Source organism: Carassius carassius, chromosome 23 (assembly GCF_963082965.1).
Source record: "Carassius carassius chromosome 23, fCarCar2.1, whole genome shotgun sequence".
NCBI classification, from domain to species: domain Eukaryota; kingdom Metazoa; phylum Chordata; class Actinopteri; order Cypriniformes; family Cyprinidae; genus Carassius; species Carassius carassius.
The window spans coordinates 13,704,163-13,718,791 of NC_081777.1; the positions used below are offsets into that span (position 1 = coordinate 13,704,163).

Here is a 14,629-nt window from a genome sequence, read left to right on the forward strand (position 1 = left end):
ATATGAATACAATAAGTACATTGTACTTATTATTATGATTATTTTTTTATTTTTTATTTTTTTGTATCAGTACATAGTAGTTAAAGCCATCAAATATAGATCAGCTAAATATCTTACTTCACTATTGTTTCTTCCATAATGACAAATAAATTCATAGATTCATAATGCCAACCCCAAAGGACATTTAAAGACAATAAAAGGCAGCACTACCCCTGTTCTGCCTCAAAGGTTCCTACTCTTCATACAGATTGGCAATGGCAAAGAGTACTGTGCCACTACTGTTGCTGGTGGTGTATGGCGTCTATTCAGCACAACTTTGCAGACTGCTTAGTCAGCCCGCTTTTCCTCTACTTTCTACAGAAAGAGACATTAACATTGGGGCGATATTCTCAATCCACATTAGTGCTCTGCTAAAGATGCATCCTTTCACTTCCAAACCAGAGCCAACAACATGCACCAGGTTTGTATGATGATATAAATTACTGAACATGACTCTTTGATGATGTAATAAAACTTTAATGGAATAAAACTAATGTTTTATTTTCACAGCTTCAGTTTGCGTGAGTTTAAATTTGCACAGACACTGATTTTTGCAATTGAGGAGATTAATAACAGCACACAGTTATTGCCTGGTGTTTCTTTGGGCTATAAGATATATGATTCCTGTGGCTCAATAGCTCAGGCTATATTCTCAGGCATGGCTTTGATGAATGGATATGAAGAGACTCTGAGTGACACGTCATGCTCTAGACTACCAGCTGTTAATGCCATTGTTGGAGAGTCAAACTCCTCTCCAACCATAGCCTTGGCTTCTGTAGTTGGTCCATTCAGTTTGCCTGTTGTAAGAACTCTCATTTATCTGCTGCTTGATATCATGTTAAATCAGTGCATGATGAACCACTTAAGCAGGCACCAACATATGTGCTTCAAGTTATATTTAACCAATTAAAAACAATTGTTGTAAATGTAGAAAACAGTGTGTTAAATTATTTAGATTGTTTTAGTCTATTTACAATTTTGCATTTTTGCATTATATGTATTAAGTAAATTAAAAACTGTGTAGTTAATTATTATTATTATTATTATTTATTTTTCTTGCAGATCAGTCATTTTGCCACATGTGCATGCCTGAGTAACAGAAAAAGGTTTGCATCCTTCTTCAGAACAATTCCCAGCGATTATTACCAAAGCAGAGCGCTGGCTCAGCTTGTAAAGCACTTTGGCTGGACCTGGGTTGGTACAGTAAGGAGTCGCAGTGACTATGGTAATAATGGCATTGCAGCATTTGAGGAGGCTGCAAAACAAGTAGGGATTTGTATTGAATACTCAGAAACCATATTAAGAACTGATCCACAAGAGCAGTTTCTGAAGACGCTAGAAGTGATAAAGAAGGGTACTGCCAAAGTGGTCCTGGCTTTTGTTGCACTAAGAGATTTTTTCCCCCTTGTGAATGTAATTGCACAACACAACATCACAGGGATACAGTGGGTTGGCAGTGAATCCTGGATCACTTCTCGAACTATTGCAGAAACAAAGGAATACAGTTTGCTTTCTGGAGCAGTGGGTTTTGCTATAGCAAATGCCAAACTTGTGGGCCTGCGAGAGTTCCTAGTGAATGTGCACCCTGATCAAGAACCAAACAATAAACTTTTAAAAGAATTCTGGGAGACAGCATTTCAGTGTTCTTTCAGGTTTCGCAGCAATGGTGCCTGTACTGGTTCAGAGAAAATGACAGAGCTGCAAAATGAATATACTGATGTTTCAGAATTACGGATAGCAAATAAAGTGTACACTGCAGTGTATACTATTGCACATACACTACATAATATATTAAAAGACTTCAAATCCTCCACCAACAGCAGCAAAGGAAAATGGCCTACCCCACAAAAGGTATTTAGAGCATATACAATAAAAGAAGAAGAAGAAAAGCTTTAATCTACAATAATAATAATAATAATAATTTAATCAAATTAAAATGTTGTTTCCTTCCAGGTGTTGGAGTATATGAGAGATGTGAGATTCCTTGTTAAAACAGGTGAAGAAATTTTCTTTGATGCAAGTGGTGATCCTGTGGCGAGATATGACCTGGTGAACTGGCAGCCTGCTGGGAATGGAGGTCTGCAGTTTAAGCATGTTGGTGTCTATGACAGCTCAATGCCTTTAGAGAAACGTCTTCAGGTCAATCAGGAAAATGTGTTATGGGCAGGGAAAAGTGGACAGGTATATTAATACTAATTAATAACAAATTATTGAAGTAACATTACACATCTGAATTGTGAAAAAGACAGCCAAGTACAGAACAATAATTTTAACAATGTATTTGAAACACAAATATATAAAGGCAGAGTATCAAAATAATAATAATAATAATAATAATTAAACATTTTTGGGTGTCAAATAACTATTAAATCATAATAAATTGAGGTTTTATATGACATCTTATTTTCTTATAGTTGCCTGTGTCCGTGTGCAGTGAGACCTGCCCCCCTGGCACTAGGAAAGCTGTGCAAAAAGGACGACCTGTCTGCTGTTATGACTGTATTCCATGTGCAGAAGGAGAAGTCAGTAATGGCACTGGTAAAATCGGACATGGTGTGATAAAGTGATGAGTGATACTGTCTGTTGTTCTAGGTTCTTAATGATTCACTTTCATTCTTTCTTTCTTTACTTCTTTTTTATTTATTTATTTATTGTTTGTTTATTTTTCTTCACAGATTCTAGTGATTGCTTCTCTTGTGATTTGGAGTACTGGTCGAATGAAAGCAAAGACAGATGTGTCTTAAAAATGGTTGAATTCCTGTCCTATACTGAAATCATGGGGATGGTGCTTTGTATTTTTTCCTTGACTGGAGTGTTATTAACAGCAATGGTATCTTTTCTCTTTTATCTTCATAAAGAAACACCTATTGTAAGAGCCAACAATTCAGAGCTGAGCTTCCTGTTGCTCTTCTCACTCTCACTGTGTTTTCTCTGTTCACTTACTTTCATTGGTCAACCCACTGAATGGTCCTGTATGTTGCGTCACACAGCATTTGGGATCACTTTTGTCCTCTGTATCTCCTGTGTTTTGGGGAAAACAATAGTGGTCTTAATGGCTTTCAAGGCTACACTTCCAGGAAGTAATGTCATGAAATGGTTTGGGCCTTTTCAACAGAGACTCAGTGTCGTTTCCTTAACGTTAATACAGGTGATTATATGTGTGATTTGGTTAACAATATCCCCTCCTTTCCCATATATGAATTTGAGCTATTATAGAGAAAAGATCATCCTTGAATGTAACTTAGGTTCAGCTCTTGGTTTCTGGGCTGTTCTGGGTTATACTGGCCTGCTATCAATCTTGTGTTTTTTTTTAGCTTTTCTTGCTCGGAAGCTCCCTGATAACTTCAATGAAGCCAAGTTCATCACATTTAGTATGCTCATATTCTGTGCTGTTTGGCTCACATTTATACCAGCTTATGTCAGTTCTCCTGGAAAATTTACAGTAGCTGTAGAGATATTTGCTATTTTATCTTCGAGTTTTGGTTTATTATTTTGCATATTTGCTCCAAAATGTTACATCATTTTGTTAAAACCAGAGAAAAACACAAAGAAACAAATAATGGGGAAATCCTAAACTCACAAATAATTGAACAATATAGCTATATTAAGCAATATATCAGTGACACACACACACACACACACACACACACACACACACACAGAGAGAGAGAAAAACAGTCTTCAAGAAAAGCTTTAGAACCAGTAACTTAGAAAAATTAATTATATCTGTTTAAACTGATAGAAAATGCACCCCTGTCTGTTTAACTGGTGGTGCTGCCCCTTTCAGGCTTTGGCATATGGCGTGCGGTCCGGTCCTAAAATAAGGTTACCGACTTGTCGCGGGAATTCACCATAGAATTGCCAGAAGCCAATGAGTTTACCATTTTGATAGGCCGGCGGTGCATCAGTATACACACTCACCTCACACAGTGAATGACTCACTTTCCTCAGCGAACGACTCACTTTCCTCAGCAAACGACTCACTTTCCTCACACAGCGAACGACTCACTTTCCTCACGCAGCGAACGACTCACTTTCCTCACGCAGCGAGCGACTCACTTTCTTCACGCAGCCGGCGACTCACTTTGCGCAGCCGGAGGCTCACTTTCCGCAGCCGGAGACTCACTTTGCGCAGCCGGAGACTCACTTTCCGCAGCCGGAGACTCTCTCTTCATGTAGGGACCGAATATTAGAATTAAAGTGACTTCTTTATTGTATCCAAAAGAATATTTAGATATGATATTTAAATATTCAGGCAAAAAAAGACCTCTAACACTAGCTTGCTCTAATCTTTTTCTATTCTATCTGTTTTTTTTTCTTTATTATATTATTTAAAAGCCATTGTTACTTGTAAGCTAACTGAGACTTGTTATAGCACTTGTATATCATTGCTCTTTTGTGTTTTTGATTGCTTCCATTGTCCTCGTACGCTGTTTGTGATGGATTGAGAGACAGACAAGAGCTATTAATTTTATAGCTACTAGTGCATAGTAACACGGTGTTTCGTTCCTTGAATTAATCAGATTTTCAACGAATCAAGTGAGCCAGTGATTCAACAGTCCATTCAGATGGACTCAATTGTTTCCTTTCTAATGGAATGAATGAATGAAAAGTTTGATTTGAACGATTTAATAAATACTTAAACCATGGATTTACTGTCACCTACTGGCGGTTTTATTGTCATCATTATTTATCCATGACAGGCCTAAACCAGACAAAGTGCCAGCACTTGCTTACTACCAGCACAAAAACACATTTAGCAAAATATTTACCGAAATTCATCAATTCCAAGCCCCAGAAGGAAAAAAAAGCTTATAAATAGTAGGTCATTTATCTAAAGCTTATAAATAGTAGGTCATTTATCTACATATATATATATATATATTATATAAATTTTTTAAAAATTATGATTTTGTAATTTGTAATCATTATGTGAAATTAGCTACAGGACCAAAACACCCCCCCCCTCCCCCCGAAAAAGAAACTGAAACACTAAAGCAATTTTACAATTCGATCACTGTATAAATACATTTGAATATATAATATTAATATACATAAAAATATAAAATTTATTAAAGTGAAGATTAATAGCTTAATAATTTTTTTTTTAAGTAACGTTTCCTGGTGTCGACAGCTTATAAAAACGTAATACTGGGGTTTTAGCTGTTTGCTGTACACCTTGACCTGAGCTGTGCCTTTTTATTTTTTTAGCTTAGCTCTCACTTTAATATTTTATATCTTTTTTTTTAAACATTATATATTAATTAGTCTACATATTTATGAAATTACAGATGTTTAGATTATAATTCAGGTTTATTTTTTATTATTTTTTACAAAATAGATTTTAAAATGTCTCAGTATAGCCTAGTGACTGCAGAAAAAAAGTTAACCATGCATTCATAAATTTGCAATAGGAAATTATTTATAATTTTATTGAAATATTTTAATGCAAGTAAAAAAAATACATTGTAGGTACACATTTCTGAATATTTAAATATCATATCTAAATATTCTTTGGGATACAATATAGAAGTAACTTTAATTCTAATATTCGATCCCTACATGAAGAGAGAGTCGCCGCAAGACACTGTATCTATCCCCTCAACAAACTTCAGCATTGTTAAACGAGAAAACACTTCTGTCTGGGTAGACATTTTTCACTTTGCTTTTCATATTAGAATATATATCCTGCTGAATGTTTGTCCGTCACTGACACCCCCAGTCTGATGCTCTACACTAGTCTTCTGTTGGTTGCTGTGATTTTGAAAGTAAGACATGTTCCTGGATCAACATCTTTTCAAGATCCTGGATTAACATTAATGTCCAAAAATATAGAAATAACCTAATTCCTACCCCTAAACCTAATCCTATCAATAATTTATTCCTGAAATCAGTGGGAAATGATATCTGATTAAGCTCCATTAAGTACACGACTCAAAAGTGGATTTACATAAACCATATATACATCTTGAAGACTATTACTAAATGTCTATTTATCATCTGACAGGATAGTCTTTGATAAGTATTGTAGATGAGCACATCTAACAGACATGAAACAGGTGTCTGAGTGATGTCTGTGTGCTATTATGTAGAATTCACTCAATGTTGTCAACACTGCTTTAGATGAGTGTAAGTCATGTAAACAAACAAATCTACATACAGTAACTAAACACAAGTTATCCATTTTATTTGTCTTTTTGCAATATTGATAATTTTAAGAACATTTGTGTTGGATAAAAAGCAAGTTACATCAGGTACTAACTCAACATGTAGATGCAGTACATCACAGATAAATCACACAGGAGACTGACTCTTGTCTGGATGTTACAGGAACAGATTATGTTTATCTGCTGTAGAGTGACTGATGAATGAATGCTGCCAATCAAAGGATTTGTGTAAGTACACTTCAAAAAATAAATTAAACATTTTAATTAGTGTAATTTCAAACAGTTATTACAGCACTGATTTCTGTGCATATGCTGCAGATCTTTTGTGGTGGAGCAGGACCTGCAAGGAAAAACCTGAAACAAAAGAATAAAGTAATGACTTTTTGTATTGTGTGTGTTTGTATTTCTATAGGTTATGAAAATGTCTGCAGACTGGTGTGTGCACTGAGGATGGAGAAGTCCACTGCAGCATCCAGAAATGGAAAAAGACCAAAAGACATTGAGGATTTGATTTTGGTAAAGTTTGTTCTGCTGGTTTCCGTTTTTATAATGAAGTCCGACTTTCAGAAGCTTCAAAAGCATCATCCAAAAATGTGATGGAGCTTTTATCTGAAGTCATTGACAGTGCTCTTATTACAGGGGCCTGGAGAAAAGAGCCGTGCTCAAGGACATACTGGTGATTTTGAACCAGTTCAGTGGATTAGCACACTACAAAAGTAATAAATCAATGCATGTACTTGCAAACTCTGTGTAAATGTTTTACAGGTAGTTGTGCTCATGGAGAGCAGGCACATGATTGTTTGGAGCAGACACAGCAGCAGTCAGATTATCCTGCACGTGTTCTTCTGCTCTCGCTTCAAGGTTGTTTGGTTTAGAGAGCCGACATCATGGTCCTTCCTCATCCTGTTGCTCAACGACATCCACGTTGAGAAGAGTGAGACTGTGAAGCACAGCGCAGCAGCAGAATTGGCACAGCTGTGTTGAGATGATAGTAAGATGTGGGGTTCACCATGATTGTTAGAACAGTAAGTTTGACTGAAGCTTTGTTTCATGTGTTGTTGACTTGTACATGTATGCATTTATTGTGATGCTAACATTTATACATTCTTTTAATCATTTAGACATGTTTCTTGTTGTCAGTAAATAAAATATAAATATTTTATCCATTCATGTATTAATTACTTGACTGAAAACTGATGTATTCACATCAACTGTATTAGTGCATATTCATGTATAGCTATGTCACGACAGAAAATATATTTTGCTTCTTTTACTAAAATGTAATTTTAAGGAAATTTTGTTTTATAGAATTATTGGTTGGCATTTATCATTATTATTGCATGTAAGTGTTGGGGTGGGCAAAAGATGCAATTCATTATGGGGTAATCTTAATTATTTAGTAGTAAATACTAAAATTTTTAGAGTATAAAATCAACAATCTTCTCCCAAGGTGAGATCTTCGAGCAGCTGTTCGACGTCTGCAGACATTGCAGAGTTGCTGAGAGAAACTGTACTGGACTGTTGAGTTAGTGATGCTATGAGGTGATAGTACACCTGTACCTCGTTTTTATTATTATTGCCAAACTTAATACATAAAAGATCATGGTAAGACGGATGTATTCTAACAATAACAATCATAACGCCATAAAACAGTAAATAAAAATGTAACGTGTTCATCATAGTTTGAGATACTATACAAGAAAAAAAAATCACATAAAACAATTGAAAAAATAAGTATAATTTTGATAATAAAGATAATTTGGGGTTTTCTAATTCTTTAAAAAAAAATCACATTAGTGGAGACAAAAATATAAAAACTTAAATTAACAGTATTGGGTATACTACAATCTTCATTATCAAGATACTTACACATACATTCATTAAACCTGTCACTCATATCTTTTAAGTTTTTACGCTCGTTTTTACATAGCGGATGATGATATCCAAATCGCATTAATGGTTCATACACAAATATGCATTCAGGCTGTAGGCTGTACTCTTTTATCTCTCCTTAAATTAGTTCTTATTGAAATTAAGTGCCTAATCAAAGGGTATGCGGTTTCGAACGCAGCCCGACAAAATCTCGTTTTGACATCTCGCGTGGTTCTGTGTTATTTGGACAACTTCAAGTTACACCTCTTTCGTCAATTACGCCCACTTCAAGTTACGCCCCTGTCTTGCAGTCTGCAGACAGACCCTTCTCAAACTGCCTACTACAACCATATATACCGCAGCCACAGGGCCACGCAGTTAACTGCAAGTCAGTTAAAGTCGTTCATGAAACTACCGCCAGGTGGCGCAAAGGGACGGTTTGCAAACTGACTGCAATTATTTTGTTTTGTAAACGGAGATCAAATAACAAAATAAAACAAAAAATAACTTTATAATATAACATTATAACAACATTAAAAATCATTAGACAATTAATTTAACATTTATTTTTAGAAAGTTAATTTCAAAACATGAGCCTAATGCAAAATGTAATTTACACAAAGGCTCGAACTGTATGTTATGGTTATTAATGATGTATAATGAGATTTCCTTATGTTGTACTATGGGCTTTCATTTCGATCTACAGGCTAAAGAAAGTTTTTGAATGAAAAATCCTGACCTTGGCCATTGGTCCACTGTACAAGCATACATATCAATGTGTACAAAACTGCACAGTCATGAGACTTTATTTTGTGTCACAGTTTTCTTTGACTCACACCATAAAAATAAATAAATAAATAATAATATTATTAATAATAATAATAATAAACCTTGAAGAAAATAAGTTGTGAGAAATCAAGAATAATTGGATAAACCTGTGACATGAAAAACTAGAAATCATACAAAAAAATGGGATGTTAACTTGGAATAGATTACATTTAAGGATATGTGCATTATGCCATAAAATAATTAAATGAGGAATGTGGCTTATTGTTGCATGTTATAGGCTAGGCCTAGTTCTAAAACTTATTTTGGCACTATAGTCACATTAATGTCACAAATTATGAAAGGCTTGAAATTTACATTTAATAATTTGCTTATTTATTTCAGCAGGTCACACATATTTTTTGTTATCTGGCCGTTGTTTAACACCATATACAGAGCCCATGACATGCCAAAAATTATGTCCATGAAATTTATCACTTTTTATCGTTCATTTGTATTAATTAAAATGTGTTTAAATAGTAATTAATCAATTTTAAAATAAATAAATACGGTTTCATATACAGAATTTGGCCGTGCAGCGGAATGGGGGAATCCTTAAAAAAAAAAAAAAAAGTTGAATACATTTCATCAATTTAGCCTTCTCAAATCATCATGACTTGCTTAAAATAAAATCTGTAGATATAAAACACTTAAAGGATATTACAATGTTAGTTTAAACATTTAAAAGTGCACTGTAAGGCGTATATCTAAGCGCTTGTGCTGAAAGTGAGGAAGTTAATGCAGCAGGCGCCAGTGCAATCCCTTCATTCTGTTCTTCATAACAGAGGAAACAACTTGAAGTACGCCGTAATTTTTGCTCATACAGAAAAGACTAATATTCCATTTGGAACTGTAAATGGTGTACCCTTATTTTTGTGTACACTCACATGAATATCAACAAAATGCTGTGCTTCTGTAAAATAAAGTCTCTGTCTGCATGAACTTGTCGAGCTTGGGCTAAAATGCAAAGCTCTAAAAGCAAGTCCAGTTTAGCTGTCCTGTGTCAGAAACTGATGGTTCATATTCACCATAAGCTACATAAAATATATAAGTCTGAATCCATGAAGGGCTAATACTGACATTAAGATGTTAATATTATCGTGCTTTGGTTCATATTTAATTAGAAATAATTAATTATTATTACAGCAAAAATGTGTTTTTGTTCCATTAATAATTTTATGTGAGGTTGAAAAATAAACTTTCACAAGTCCAATGTGCTATTACCATCGGTGCTATAAGTCTAAGTAATCTTCAAAAGCAGCATCAAAAAGCAGCGTGCTCACTGTCAGTTAAATTCATTTGAAAAAAACAAACAAACAAAAAAACTATATATGTATATATTAGGCATATACGATCAGCATTTGAATGCAAACACCTAATGGAAAAGGGAAGTTTTGTTTATTAAGTTAATCAATCCATAGTACAGTGGTAGAAGGTAGTCAGTGATTTCAGAAATCACAGACTGTGGTGTTTTTTATATAATAATAAAATAATATATAAAATTATTCATATAGATGTGTGTATTCTGCAGTTTGCTGGTTTATGTTACACCACTTTTTTCAGTTAGATAGAGCATGTCCATTTTACACTAAGCAACCAATAGTGACTGAATTCAGTCCAGCTGGAGGGACTTGGGGTTTGGGTGTTTTACTGTATAGCATGTGGGGGTTAAAATAAAGGTGTAAATCTCTTGCTCTTTCATATGGAGAATATCTGATGAGCATTTCAAATTTTCAGAGAAGGTTTAGGCAAAGTGTCTGACAAATAAGAGTTTTTGGAAGACAACATATTTTGAAGACAATGCACAAATAAGAAGCAACAATATGGAGAAGGGTTGACAATTCACAAAAAATAAAATAGTTCTATCAATTTTATTTAAACTTTTGTTTTTGTGTTTCAGAGGAAAATCTATGTTATGGATGTGTCATCTCTCCGTTAATGACTGTTATAAAGGAGAATTTGTGCAAACGTGTATAAAATGCTTTAAAATGTTTAACGAAGATGTCTAGAGGGAATTTAATAGGGCTGCCCCACACGTAATATTTTTAAGTTACTAGTAGTCGTTCCTTTCAGTCATTATTCAACTAATCACACGTTTATATTAAATTAACACAGCCTAATCCATAATGAACCTTAATATATTCCGCGCTCAAGCACATGCATTAAGTTTGCCACAAAGCACAAGGCAGAAGTAGCCGAATAATTGTTAAAAAGGAGACATTTTAATATTTTTTTTAATAAAGTAATATTTTCTTGTCGCCTGCAAGATGACATTCGTATTGCTGACTCTCTCCATGGACGCGCCTTTCAAGAGAAATGCAACCTTCACAGATTACATAATCAGGGAGTATTTGCTTTCGTTCTGAATTGATAAATTTAAAAGTAAACATTTCAAGCTTTCCGTTGATATATTTCTCATGTATTTGAGGTGCCCCAATTTTAAGTTATTTCATTATCAGGAAAAAAAAATTAAGTGATCATGAGGGCGCCTCCCTGCAATGCAAGTGCATTAATCATTTTCCACACAAACACTTAAATATGAATAGTAGAGTAAATTTATTTTAGGTTACAGTATATATCCGCATTAAAAAATAATTTTTCACAAGTCTACAACTGAGACTGATGCAGTTATATATAACATGTAAATTGAAGGCTATTTGATGTTTTAAAGTGATCTAATGCTGATGACGCTCCAAATGATTGATCATTAGTTGTTCTTGATCAAGATTAAATGGATGCATGCACAAGCTTGTTTTAAAAAAACCTCTTCTGCATTAAATAATAAAGAAACAAAGCAAGTTAAATATTATTGTACAAATAATTATAAAATGCTATAGACTGCAAATAAGATTGCAGTTTCACATTTTGCATATGCATTACAAAGTTAATTATTATTATTTATTTATTTTACATGCAATTATACAAAATAAATCCAAACAAGATTTGTAATGAAAATAAAATGTGTAGACAAATAATAATAAATATTTCATGTCACACAAATCTTGCAATCTGATTTTTTAAGGAATAGTATACACTCCTGCATTTAAAGGAAATAATTATAATAAAAAAAAAACATGCAACAAATTCTCTGTCAAAATAAAGGACAGGTAACGAATAGTATGTGCTTCAAAAATGCATGCTGTTTTATTAAAGGATTTCTATATATAAATTAAAAATAATACTGCACAACTAGTAAATGTTTCAAATCTAAAATATGGTGTAATATTGTGTAGATTAGAGTAAATAACTGCCTTAATTCTACATAGCATTGATTTAACAAGGTGCTGAAAGCATTCTTTAGAAATGTTGGCCCATATTGATAGGATAGCATCTTGCAGTTGATGGGGGCCATTTTAGTACAGTGAACTCATTGCCATGTTCAAGAAACCGATTTGAAATGATTCGAGCTTTGTGACATGGTGCATTATCCTGCTGGAAGTAGCCATCAGATGATGGGTACATGGTGGTCATAAAGGGATGGACATGGTAAACAATGCTCAGGTAGTCAGTGGCATTTAAACAATGCCCAATTGGCACTAAGGGGCCTAGAGTGTGCCAAGAAAACATCCCCCACACCATTACACCACCACCACCACCAGCCTGCATAGTGGTAACAAGGCATGATGGATCCATGTTCTTATTCTGTTTACGCCAAATTCTGACTCTACCATCTGAATGTCTAAACAGAAATCGAGACTCATCAGACCAGGCAACATTTTTCCAGTCTTCAACTGTCCAATTTTGGTGAGCTCTTGCAAATTGTAGCCTCTTTTTCCTATTTGTAGTGGAGATGAGTGGTAACCGGTGGGGTCTTCTGTTGTTGTAGCCCATCTGCCTCAAGGTTGTGCGTATTGTGGCTTCCCAAATGCTTTGCTGCATACCTCAGTTGTAACAAGTGGTTATTTCAGTCAAAGTTGCTCTTCTATCAGCTTGAATCAGTAGGCCCATTCTCCTCTGACCTCTAGCATCCAAAAGGCATTTTCACCCACAGGACTGCCGCATACTGGATGTTTTTCCCTTTTCACACCATTCTTTGTAAACACTAGAAATGGTTGTGCGTGAAAATCTCAGTAACTGAGCAGATTGTGAAATACTCAGACCGGCCCGTTTGGCACCACCAAAATTGCCACGCTCAAAATTGCTTAAATCACCTTTCTTTCCCATTCTGACATTCAGTTTGGAGTTCAGGAGATTGTCTTGACCAGGACCACACCTCGAAATGCATTGAAGCAACTGCCAACTGGTTGATTGATTAGATAATTGCATTCATGAGAAATTGAACAGGTGTTTCTAATAATCATTTTAGTGAGTGTATGCACAGGCTCATAGGCTTGACATTTATCCTGCTTGAATTCGTTTATAAGAAACGCACATAACTTCATAAGTAGTCCTACTAAATTTTCATCTGTTCATATAAAATATTTTAACTACAATGTTTTTATTTTATTATCCCCGACTGCAGCCATCACATGTAACACATCGGCGAGGAAAAGCTGATAGATATTTGTGAAAAAGTGCTTTGATGCGTTTGTTTGATAACTTTTTAAAGCGCCACTCAAGAGCTGCAAATGCACTTTGCAGACACAGCGGCTCTCGCGGCGGTAGCAAGCACACTCTGGTTGGCCACCTACTGTATATTGGTGTGCTGTGATTACTTTTCAGCTGAATCACAGCTGTGTTAATATACAGCCATACTGAACTGCAGTCATGTGGTATTGCTCATGTATATTAGTGCTGGGCAACAATTAAAATTCTGATTAATCGATTAACAATTTTTCTGTGATTAATCATGATTCATCTCATTGTTATGCACAAAATTCAATAATTAATTCAGAAGTAGTGTATTTCACACTTTTTAATTTAAAAGTACTGGTATATGAACAAGAGTGCAATAACATTTGGTTTGCAAACACTTTAACCCTTTGAAGTCGATTAACGCGGATACGCGTTTTGAGTCATTTTCTCCTGATAACCCCGAAAATAATTTAAATTACACTTTCAGTTTTAATCGTACGGATAAGAGCAATACATCAATCGAATCTGTAAAGGGTCTACTTTTTTTTGGATACAGACATAATAACAACAAAACTTTGTGCACTTATAAAATAAAGATAACAAACCAGGTGTGCTGTTTGCAGCCTTTGTCTGCGCTGATCTTTATTTACAAACACGTCATTAAAATGAACTGTAACTCCGTGAATACTCAACGAAGAGACATGAGAGAGATAGCTATAGAAAGCATGACATGTCTACTTTTAAACAAACACGTCATTAAAATGAACTCTAACTCCGTGAATACTCAACGAAGAGACATGAGAGAGATATCTATAGAAAGCCTGACATGTCTACTTTTAAACTAAACAAGTGCTGCCGAAAACAGATTTTCTGTGATAAAGTAATCCATATGAAAACTACGCGATATCTGTTTTTCATGTCTCCCTTCATTATATCTAATGTGACCACGCCCCCGCGCCGAACGCGCTATTCAGATTCAAACTGAAGCGCGCGGCTTGAATACGCCCATAACAGAAGAAAAAGCAGCGAGCCTGTTCTTCAGGCGCGTCGTTAGAAATGGGCATCCGGGGCTTCAGCTTAAGGATGTTTTTTTTATAGCCCCGGATCTCAAAAAATTTAATTTATTGATAATTATTATTTTTTTTTTAATAATTTGTATTTATTTAAAAAAAATGACCGGGTCTTTTAATCTATCCTTCGGAATCAATCAT

At 34.8% G+C, this 14,629-nt stretch overlaps 1 protein-coding gene across 1 annotated transcript; it reads left to right on the top strand.

Annotated features, from left to right (window-relative positions):
• Positions 1–254: 254 nt before the first annotated feature.
• Positions 255–3,613, top strand: LOC132101354 (extracellular calcium-sensing receptor). Its single transcript, XM_059506246.1, has 6 exons — positions 255–460; positions 550–841; positions 1,102–1,890; positions 1,993–2,220; positions 2,454–2,577; positions 2,715–3,613. The coding sequence occupies exons 1-6, from the start codon at positions 255–257 to the stop codon at positions 3,611–3,613; spliced, it is 2,538 nt and encodes an 845-aa protein (XP_059362229.1).
• Positions 3,614–14,629: the final 11,016 nt, after the last annotated feature.

Bases quoted from the DNA above. Each gene is read 5' to 3' on its own strand.
- LOC132101354 (XM_059506246.1), top strand. From the start codon at position 255: ATGGCAAAGAGTACTGTGCCACTACTGTTGCTGGTGGTGTATGGCGTC. The intron at 1,891-1,992 runs GTATTTAGAGCA...GTTTCCTTCCAG, and splicing joins AATGGCCTACCCCACAAAAG to GTGTTGGAGTATATGAGAGA. The intron at 2,578-2,714 runs GTAAAATCGGAC...TTTTCTTCACAG, and splicing joins AGAAGTCAGTAATGGCACTG to ATTCTAGTGATTGCTTCTCT.